General features: G+C 43.2%; 1 protein-coding gene across 1 annotated transcript; it reads left to right on the plus strand.

The window, feature by feature from the left end:
- The first annotated feature begins 8,159 nt into the window (after positions 1-8,159).
- si:ch73-264p11.1 (SH2 domain-containing protein 1B) lies at positions 8,160-10,583 on the plus strand. The gene is made up of 4 exons (XM_030349287.1): positions 8,160-8,512; positions 8,820-8,880; positions 9,101-9,281; positions 9,575-10,583. The coding sequence occupies exons 1-4, from the start codon at positions 8,370-8,372 to the stop codon at positions 9,607-9,609; spliced, it is 420 nt and encodes a 139-aa protein (XP_030205147.1). The 5' UTR covers positions 8,160-8,369; the 3' UTR covers positions 9,610-10,583.
- The last annotated feature ends 677 nt before the right edge of the window (positions 10,584-11,260 follow it).

An 11,260-nucleotide genomic window follows, 5' to 3' on the forward strand; every position in this document is an offset into this window, starting at 1 on the left:
ACTCACATGTCAAACCCAGGAGGATCACCCAGGTTGCTTGTGGTTAAGACCCAGGTACAGAATAAATAAGCTAACTTTATTTTCTCTTTCAGATGTTGTTGTAGGAGGGCTCTGATTCAAAATTGTTCAAAATGTTTTTAGGAAACAACGTGGCCCGTAGCTGGCAGACTTAGGTATTTATTCACACATGGTCTTAACGAATAAACAGAACAACTCGGGGTTAGTAGCAGGGTTGATTACTTATTTATGCAGTTTAAAATGATTAATAATCACAAAAATAGTCCTTTATTAATAAAGAAAATAGGACATTTTTGAATGGCCCCACAAACAGTTGCTTTCCTCAGAAAAGCAGAGGCTATCGTGATCCCTGACTGCAGTATCTGCAATGTCCTCTGTTGTTCTTCGCTGGCATGTGTGCGAATAGGTAATTTCGTAAATCCGGTGAGGGGTGTACAGATGGCCTCAGGGCTGAGGATCGTCTCTCCAGAGCATTCAGAGGGCTCCTTGATGTCCCCTTCTGTGTGGCTGCTGCTTGGCTCCTGTTGGCTGAGGATGGTCGCTCTCTCTTTGTTGTTCTGAGAGTTGTATTCACCTAAATTGGATTACTTCTCACCAGGATGAAAGAAGACGTTCAAATGGTCCCTGAAACTATCTCCGGTTCAGTATGTCTTTCCTAGCTATCTTGAGAGCTTTGCAGTCCTGCTTGAAGATGCGAGGATAAGGGTGCGCCAGAATATGTAGATGGGTTTCATTGGGAACTTGTACTGGGCTGCAAATTAGCCCAACAAATCCACAACTTCCATTTATTTGTTGTAGGTACCCACAATGTAAGGTCCCTCAACCTCAATAAAGGTCCTGGTGGCTTTGTCCCAGTGTTGAATCGTCTGGTCCACCAAATCACAAGCATGTTTTCACCATTCGACGGCACAGGTGTGGTGGTTCCCCTCCACTCTGAGGTCAAAGCTTCCTCTCCCCTTTTTCTTCAAACTCTTTTCGTCCTCAAGGTTGCAGTTGGGTAGGCGTACCCCTCTGGCTGTTCCCCCGTAATGAGCTCCACGATGAAGGAGCTCCACTACCAATAGGACACAGGGGATAGTTGTCTGCATAGATCTTGTCGTTCTGGCCTTCTGGAAGTGTGGAGGCAAGCTTCATCACAACACCACCTGACAATACAACTTCAGATCTTTGAGCCCCCATGAGTTTGGCTTGCCTCGAATATATTCGGCTTGCCTGCTGAATTTCCCTTTAAGTCACTATGAATATGAAATAAAAATTATATAGATACCCGGTCCTTTGGCCTGTCCTTTAACGACCCGTCCCAGTCGAAAGATCACCGCCCTCTCATACTCCTGCACCACCTGCCAAGGTTTGTTGGACCACAGATTGTATTGGACCAAATGCGCTCTTTTCGTATCATAGACATAGACATATACAATTGATTAGACAACACTTTCGATTACATGCATGTGTAAGTAAGTAGGTAGGTAGATACTTTGTTCATCCCCTTGGGGAAATTCAGGTATCCAGTGCCAACAGGCAGTACAGTTGATAAACAACAAAGTGGACAAACAGTCAAAGTGAACAAAATAAGTAAATAAAAGTAAACAGAAAGTGAGCAATATTGCACATAATAAAAAAATCCATATAAAAAAAGATCCAGGAGGTAAATGCAAAAATAAATTGGCCTAGATAAATAAAGAAATACTGTGTATGTTGTGTATGTACCTTGATGCAAATCCAAGCGGTGAAGGGGAAGGTGACGAGGATGAAGAAGACAGAGACAGTCGTCAGCATCGTGGCGAACACGTCTGAGACAGCTTGGCTTTGAGCTTGGGCAGGGTGGATGGGAAGCATCACCACAACGTTACATTAACTCTACGGTTGAAGCTGCAACATCAATGAATGCAGTTTTGTATTGTACGCGAGTTCTTGTACGTTGTAAGTAACTGTAATTAAAAAAAGGGGGAACTTTGTAATTTGACCGAGTATTAATAATAATTTTCCCTTTCCACTCGGCTACATTCATACGTAAATAAAGTATTTGCTTTTTACCCCAATGCATTTCAGTGGACAACGATCGTAACGTTACTCTTTACATTTTGCATGCAGCCCCTATTGTGCAGTGGCTGTCTACACGTAGGCCTAAATGTTATATATATGTTATATATATAGGGATATTTGTCAACTTTGGGGTCACACATTTTTAACCTCTTCTCCTTTTGCTTCCTCTTTTTTACTTATTTTATGGTCCTTCTTCACTAAACCTCGAGTACGTTTCAATAGGCCTACTTTAAACACCAACCTACTCAAATTATGCATTTAATATGCAAAGTGACACTGAAATCCTCAATAAAATTTGCAAAAGTTGTAACAATAAAATTTGTCCGATTTTTTGAGTTCCTTTATTCAAATTGAAAAGCTATAGCGTCCCCGTGATTTCAATGCACTTCGCCACGCTCCGTGTGTTGCGAAATTCAAATTACATTTCAATCCGCAAAACGTGTTGCAAAACATGTTTTTTTACAATCAGCCAATCGCGTCTTGGTTGGAACTAGTCACATTCTCGTCAGACCAGCTGATCATCCACGACCTAACACTTTCTTTGCTATGCCTAGCATTGTGCCAGGTTTGACTGGGTTGATAGTGATAACAGGAAAATGGCGGAAAAGATGGTCGCGGAGCTGCTGCGGGAGGCGGCTGCAGAGAAGCAGCAGGATGCAGGGTACGAAAGAGCGACCAACATGCCTACACCGGATAGGGTGCGCAAACCGGTGTTTCAGTTCAACTAGTGACAGTGTTAACTGGTGACCATCAGCCGAATGCGTCGCTTGTTGTCGTGGTGGCTACGGCAGCTGTTGGAATAGGTCCATGGTTGGAAATCGGAAAAAAGACTCGTAGCTGTCCTTCCAATGCCTCTTTGATTTGTTTTCAATAAAATGTCAGAAACATACCCATCTCAATCGTATTTGGAGGCTAATTGGAGGAAATTTAAAATAAAGCAGCTCTGCCACTGTCTTTTTCGCCATTTTCACATTATTACTATATACGTCTACCCAGTCAAACCTGGCACAATGCTAGGCATAGAAAGGAAAGTGCCAAGCGCTAGGTCATGGATGATCAGCTGGTCTGACGAGGAAGTGATGTAGTTCCTGCCCCCACACAATTGGCTGATACGTTTCGCAAAACGTTTTGCAAAATCTTTTGCAAAGCGTTTTGCATAATCTTTTGCAAAACGTTTTGCAAAATCTTTTGCAAAGTGTTTGGCGGATTGAAATGTAATTTGAATTTCGCAACACACGGAGCGTTGCCAAGTGCATTGCAATCACGGGGACACTATAGCTTTTCAATTTGAATAAAGGAACTCAAAAAATTTGACAAAATGTGACAAATTGAGGATTCCATTATCACTTTGCATATTAAAATACACTTTGAATAACGTATTTACAAATTGCATTATTAAATTGCATAATGGATTTGTCAATTGCATAATGTAATGACTTATTGAATTGCAAATTGCAAATTGCATTGCCATTTGAATTGCAAATTGCATTGCCATTTGAATTTTGCTACATATATGCTTCCATATACACTTTTCTACGGAAGAGGATTAGGGCCACACATAAAAAAATAATTAAATTCTGACTTTATTCTTTTATTCTTCTTTTTTATGAGTGGCCCTAATCCTCTTCCGTACTTTTCGTACTCCACGGCAGTACTCTTTATTGCGGGGGAGGAGCCGCGGCGGCAGTCGTGATCGTAATTTCCGGTTAGTGCATCACGGAGAATTCGATTTTGAACAACACTGACATCTGAATATTAGCGCACTCACTCACTCACTCACTCTCTCTCTCTCTCTCTCTCTCTCTCTCTCTCTCTCTCTCTCTCTCTCTCTCTCTCTCTCTCTCACACACACAGTCAGACATGACGATTGGTCTTTCCTTTCCTTCTCAAACTACGTTACAATTGCATATTTCATCAGCCCGATTTTCTAATTTTCTCGGGGGAGAAACCCCCGAACCACCCTTTTAAAATGACTCTAGCTTCTGGGCTACAGCCCCGAATGTTTTCAATTGCTAGCGACGCTCCTACCCCAACTTATAATAGATTTCACCTCTTTCGATGCTTTTATCCTCCCCTTGGAAAAACCTAACATTAACAAACTTCTTCGCGAAAATGTTTAGTTTTCTTTGCATGAAAAAGTATCATTTAAATCCACAAACAACATATGTGTAATCCGGGGCATATAAAGACTGGGACCAGAAAATAATGACTTTCTCTCCATTTAAACCCTTTCATATTGTTTTATCTCATAGGTTCCATGGGCTCTACCGGAAAGGGAGTGACTTCGCAACTCTATCAGCGGCGACGTTGACGTAGGCCTACGCTTTTGTCAACAAACAACAAACGGAGAGGACGCTGGCGCTGTCTGTTCGCCGCTTCTCCAAGCAATTTTTGGGCCAATTTTGGCCAATTTTTTTTTAAAAAGTGATTTTTTGTGGACATATAATCTCTACTTGTTCCCTGCAAGCTACATCAGCGACGAAATGCAAGCTTATGGACTGTCTTTAGTTGTTCCAGTGTTATTGTGAAGAGCCGGGTAGCTCACTTGCTATTTTGGCGTCCCTGGCAACGGCTAAAAACAACGGCTAAAAACAAATAGCCGATGTGACATTTTCCTGGTCACTGCTGGCGTTTTTTTTCGGTGATCCTGGTGAGGAATATGCCCTGTCCAACCTGCTAAGCAGTCTCTACTGTCTCGTGGATTCTCTGCACTGCCTCCCAGCTCTTCCCCAGATGCTTCGGGTCCGTACCTAGCTACTAACAGGCTAACATCACTCTGGCTGGTTCGATGTTGACGTACTTCGCCCCACAGCTGCTGAAGTACAACAATCGCTCCATCCCACCCTGTATTTCCACCATTAAGCAGCTAGGACTATTGCGTAGACCTCGATATATCCACAGAGGCTCAGGGAGAAACTTTATTTATGGCTAGCCTGCCGGCTTCATCACATCCATCAGGTTCGCTGAGACGGCTGAGGGCAAAAGACACAACATCGCGAGATCCCCGCACTCCCGGCTGGATAGATTTCATGGAGTGGATTCCAACGTGCGCGGAGTGGATTTTAAGGCTCTGCGACCTGTACAGAGAATAACCCCACAGTCACTGGTCAAATTTGAACTTTTCAACACTCAATCCTTCAATAATAAATCCAGCTTGATTGAAGAGCATATAAGGGAAAAAGGACTTGACTTCATGTGTCTAACAGAAACCTGGCACCAGCCAGAGGTTTACTCTGCCCTAAACGAAGCCTGTCCCCCAGGCTACAGTTACTTGGAGGCAGCCCGCAGAACTGGACGCGGTGGTGGCCTAGCTGTCATCCACAATCAGGACCTGGAGTTGTCCCCCATGGTGCTGCCTACAACTTCCTCCTGTGAATGTCTTGCATTCACATGCAAGCCCCCCCATCCCATGACTGTTCTACTCATATACAGGCCCCCAAAACCCAACTCTGCTTTCATCCCGGAAATGTCTGATCTCCTCACAACACTCTGTACTACCTCTGCCAATACCATCATTCTGGGTGATTTAAATATTCATGTTGACACCCCCTCATGCCAGCCCGCTGCTGATTTTCTTCAGCTGCTAGACTCCCTCAACCTTCAACAACATGTTGATGCCCCCACACACTCCAGAGGGCACACAATTGACCTGGTCATCTCAAACTCCGCCCCCATCAGCAACCTACAGGTCTATGATCTGGCGTCTCGGATCACAGAGTTGTGTCAATGGAGCTCCCTTTTCCTTCCTCCCACACCAAACCAAAGCGGCAGATCCACAAAGCGGCAGATCCACACGGGCATCCACAACATGGATGCCCTGGCCCTGGACCTTCAACATCTCTCCTCTGGCTCAACTGACTCCCTCTCTGTTGCTGACTCAGTGGACTTATACAACCAGTCCCTGAGCAGTCTCCTGGATCTCCACGCCCCCTTAACATCGAGGTCAGTCTCATTCTCGTGCTCCACACCCTGGTACACCAGTGAGCTACGTACAATGAAGGCGGCTAGGCGTGTCCTTGAGCGGCGACTCAAGGCCTCTGGTCTGACCGTTTACAAACAGGCATACAGGGAACACAGGAGGGCATATGCTGAAGCCCTGAATAATGCACGGTCCAGGTTCTATTCCACAATAATCAACAATAGCCCTGGTAACTCCAAACAGCTCTTTTCAACTATCAATCACCTTCTCAAACCCCCTTTACCATCCCAATCTGATGTCACCACGGAGAGGTGCAACATGCACATCAAATTTTTTAAACAAAAAGTGAATAACATCCGCTCACACCTCTCCACCACTACTGTCCTGCCCCTTCCAACTGCTGACCCACCGATTGACTCTGTCCAGACCCTCTGCTCCTTCTCCAGCATCACAAAGGAAGAGGTGGAGGACGTCATCAGGAAAATGAAGCCATCCACCTGTGCACTAGACCCCTACCCTACAGCTCTGCTGAAGGCCAACATCTCTGCTGTCTCTCCACTCATCACCAATATCATTAACCACTCCCTCCTGGCCTACCCTTGATCCAGAAGTCCTCTCCAACTGAAGGCCCATCTCAAATCTCCCATTTCTGTCAAAAGTTCTGGAAAAAACAGTTGCAGCACAACTCCAGGATCACCTCATACAACATCACTTGTTTGAAAAATTCCAGTCTGGTTTCCGCTATGGCCACAGTACAGAAACAGCCTTGGTCAGGGTCACAAATGACCTCCTGATGGCAACAGACACCGGCTCCCCATCTCTCCTCATCCTCCTGGATGAGCAGACTTAACAGCTGCTTTTGATACGGTTGACCACAATATTCTCCTTCACCGCCTGCAATACACCATTGGACTATCAGGAAATGTAAGAACTGGTTCACCTCGTACCTCACTGACAGAACTGAGCACGTCGCCCAGGGCAAAGCAAAATCACACACCAACAACGTCACCTGCGGTGTCCCCCAGGGCTCGGTGTTGGGCCCCACACTGTTCTCACTGTACATGCTCCCCCTGGGTAGTGTCATTAGCTGGCATGGCTTATCTTACCACTGCTATGCTGATGATACACAGCTCTACATCAGGACAACCCCCATTTCTTCTGCCCCTCTGCCAACATCCACACTGACCACCTGCCTGGGGGAGATAGAGGCGTGGATGAAGCTCAACTTCCTACAACTTAACAGCCATAAAACGGAAGCCATCCTTGTTGGCACGCCACATCAGCTCCGCTCCGCCACCATCACCGATATCACCTTCTCTGGCCAAAACATCCCCCTTTCCACATCCGTCACCAACCTCGGTGTTAAAATGGACCCACAACTTAATTTTGACACCCACATCAAACACCTCTGTAAGACAGCATTATACCACCTCAGGAGCATCGCCAAACTCCGCCAATCACTCACCCTGGCTGATGCAGAGAAGCTCGTCCATGCCTTTGTCTCCTCCAGGTTGGACTACTGCAATGCACTCCTCATTGGGATCCCTGGCAAGAGCATCCAGGGGCTCCAATACATTCAAAACAGTGCTGCCAGGGTCCTGATGAGGGTGCGCAAGCATGACCACATCCCCCCCATCCTGAAATCACTGCACTGGCTCCCTGTCCCACTCAGAATTGAGTACAAGGTCTCCCTCCCACTTTTTTTTGGCTTTCCTTATAACAGCATTGTAAGCCCTTGTGAAAAAACATAGATATAGATCATATAGTAGACCAATAATAAGATCGGATCAGAAGGATCACCGTTTGACCCTCCGCTTGCAGACCTCCGCGTCACGTTGCTTAGCAACGACCCTGCAGGGCTGACAGTGCATGCACCAGTAGTAATGTGTTAGTATTCACCTCTGTCATAACTTGTCATGTAGGCTACTCTCATAATTGAGATGTCTTGTAAATTAGTGGTACCCAAGCTTGGGGTCAGAAACAAAAATGGAGCCCCCTGTAGGCATTTGGTCTATAGATATTTGATGATGCATTGAAGATATATATATTAGACGTTAAGGCGCCGCACAGACATAAAGGGTGGCAAAGCCACACCAGAAACACAGTCACAAACCATCGTTTCCTGTTCCGTATCTTGGCTTTACACGCTCTCAGATTGAGCGATCTCAATAGTCGGCTTCCTGTAAGAAAAGGAAGGAGGGTCCGAAGAGTTTCACAAAGCATCAGTTATGCGATTGGATCAGACCGTTGTTCGAGACTACAACGGTCCGCTATAGGAAGAGGAACAACCGGCTGACCCGCAGAACCACCTCACTGACCGACCATAAAGACGGCTTGTAGAGAGAGAGCTTGTGCGTGTGTGTGTGTGTCAGAGAGAGAGACATAGACCATGGCTGTGGCGTGGCCTCGGTGCTACCACGGAGGGGTCACTAAGAAAGAGTGTGAGGTGCTCCTGGGGAAGAAGGCCAAGGAGGGAGCCTTCCTGCTCCGGGACAGCGAGACGGTGGATGGGGGGCTGTGCCTGTGTGTCTAGTGAGTACCTCCTGCAAGGCCATGTCCCCGTGGCTATACAGGACTGCATTATATGTATTATATCATCATATGCTTAGGTGTAATAATTGTGTGTTTTGTTTCATTGGGATGCCAATTGCTAATAATGCTAATATTTTAAATGCAAATTACATTATTATTATTATTTATTGCAAATATTATTATTTATTTTAATATATATATTTTTATTATTATTGTATACATTATTTTAATTGAATACATTCTGTGTTGGATTTATTTCTTGATTAAATTGCCATCTAAAAGGATCCATTGTGTGTTTGATCTGCAGTAAACAGAACATTGTGTACACCTACAGAGTGATGACTTCTGGCCGACGCTACTCACTAATAGTAGGGCCGTGCACACACACACACACACACACACACACACACACACACACACAGACACACACACACACACACACACACACACACACACACACACACACACACACACACACACACACACACACACACACACACACACACACACACAATGATAGATGCAATCCATACACTACCCATACACTTAAAGCCGGGTTGCCCGGGTTTTCTCTGTCCCGTTTTGCAGGCAGCCGAAGGTGTGCCGAAGGTTTACTTTAGCAACCTGCAGGAGCTGATTGTCCACTATAGGAAGAAGGACCAGGGCTTAGCCACTCACCTGCGCTTCAGCGTCAGCAGAGTGACGCCCCCTCGCATCAAGCCCAAAGTGCTCCAGGACCTAGAGTCGGCCATGGAAACGGTGTATGAAAGTATGTATCTTGGTTGCAGCACATGTATTAATGGTTTTATATACTTTAAGATACTCAAAACCTGTGCTGCTATTTCACTTCAGCAATCACTTATGTTTAACTGGTTTAAGCCTGTGCGTACTAACGGAATAACCCCTCCGTGCATTGGTTCATTATATTGTTATTGTTTTGTTATTAGTGTTTTAAGTGTCATCCTTAATATGTTTCCCTTTAATAAGCCCACTTGTTTTATCCGTTGTAAATAATACTAATTTGAAATTCCCTTTGTGTTGATCTCTTTGTTTTGAAAACAGATTCCTATGCTACGTACGTCACCGTCTTGCCCTGAAGGAACTGTCGACACAGGGTTTAAATATCTCAAAATGCAGAAGCTGCAAAATTCTTCATTTTAGAGTTTCAGGATGCATAACGTAAATGGTTGTCTTCCCATGCTGCATCAGTTGCTTGTGGCTCCTTTTATTTCAAGAAATTAACTTAGCCATGACTTGTTTTTGTGTTTTCATAACATTGATATTATATTAATATTGGTTGCTATATTGTAGAGGATGACTGGGACATCCGAATAGATATGAGAAGACAGTAGGTCATTTTCTGGAATGTGAACTGCGACTTCAATCTCTATAAAGCTAATTAAGTTCTTATAAGATATTTGTAAAACATTTTTTTTTTTTTTTTCGCTATAGGCCTACGTCTCTTTATGCCTAATGCCTGAGTCTCTGGACTAAAAGGCAACTTTCTGTTTCTCTTTCTGTCTCTGTTTAGTGGCGCTGATAATTAATCATCTCCCTTGTTTAATTTCATGTGCTCTGTTGTTTGTTTTTTATATAGCCTAAGTATATAATAATATATCTGTTATTTGTCTGATATTATTCCATTTATTATTAATGGTTTTGTATAAAGAACCTAATTTATAATAAAAATAAATAAAATAAACACAAATGTAGAGGAGATAGGGCATTTGTTGCTGTTGCCCTGAAACAGCTTGCCACTGCATATTAAATTATCACCCTCTGTAGCTATTTTTAAATCAAATCTTAAAACTCATCTCTACTCTATTGCCTTTAATTCAGTCTAACCTTTCTTTTACCTCATCTTTATCACATCTTTTAGTCTTTTGATCCTGATTGTACATTGATTCATTGCATTGTGGCAACGTCTAGCCAACATTATCATTGTTATTAATGTCATTATTATAGTTATTGTTATTATCGTCGTCTCAAATGTATGATTGTTACTTGTTTTATTGTTGTTTGTTTTTTAAATATACGTTACAAATAAATGCACATTTACATTTACATAATATATAATATTGCATTCTATTCTAGTCTAGCCTACTCTTTAAAAGTGCATTTTATCTGGAAAACCCCATTTGGTGAATTGCGTTCCAAGACTAAAAGCAAGAAGTACAACCAATCGTGAATTTTATATTCCTCTTTTTGAGTTTTGGAGGTTTTGACTTGTATTTCACTTTAAATCTCAACGATTTGAATTTGCTTCTCTAATTTACCATCAGGGAATCAACACTGAATTATATAATGTGCAATGTTATATCAATTAGATTGTTTGTTTTGTATTGGATGATTGCATCAGGTTAGAAGTTAGGCTGCTTATGCATAGTTTAGTTGTGTATCTGACTGTACAAAGAGGAGCAGTGCAACAGGCCATGGGCGAAAAAATATTTCTTGAATCCAAAAATACAGACAAATCGAATGATTTAAAATTAATAAAAACATAAACAATACAATATATACATGCATATGTCTGCAAATGTATGCTGCACAATAGTTTCCAAAGTGTTCCAAAAACTCTCACTGCTGCCCTCTCCTGGTTAGTCTTTTGTGATGCCTGATTAAGTCATGGTCACGTGTCCTAATAGACATGGTGTTTAGGGGGGGGAGCGCATATATCATTTTCAGTAAGTATGTGAGTAAATAAGAATAAATAATGCAACTCACTTGATATGTTTGAAAGAATATATA

Source organism: Gadus morhua, chromosome 23, assembly GCF_902167405.1.
Source record: "Gadus morhua chromosome 23, gadMor3.0, whole genome shotgun sequence".
NCBI classification, from domain to species: Eukaryota; Metazoa; Chordata; class Actinopteri; order Gadiformes; family Gadidae; genus Gadus; species Gadus morhua.

What these genes read in the sequence shown, in the direction of transcription:
- si:ch73-264p11.1 (XM_030349287.1), top strand. Translation starts at nt 8,370, where the DNA reads ATGGCTGTGGCGTGGCCTCGGTGCTACCACGGAGGGGTCACTAAGAAA. An exon ending in GCCGACGCTACTCACTAATA is followed by an intron (nt 8,881 to 9,100) that starts GTAGGGCCGTGC and finishes CCCGTTTTGCAG; the next exon opens with GCAGCCGAAGGTGTGCCGAA. An exon ending in CATGGAAACGGTGTATGAAA is followed by an intron (nt 9,282 to 9,574) that starts GTATGTATCTTG and finishes TTTTGAAAACAG; the next exon opens with ATTCCTATGCTACGTACGTC.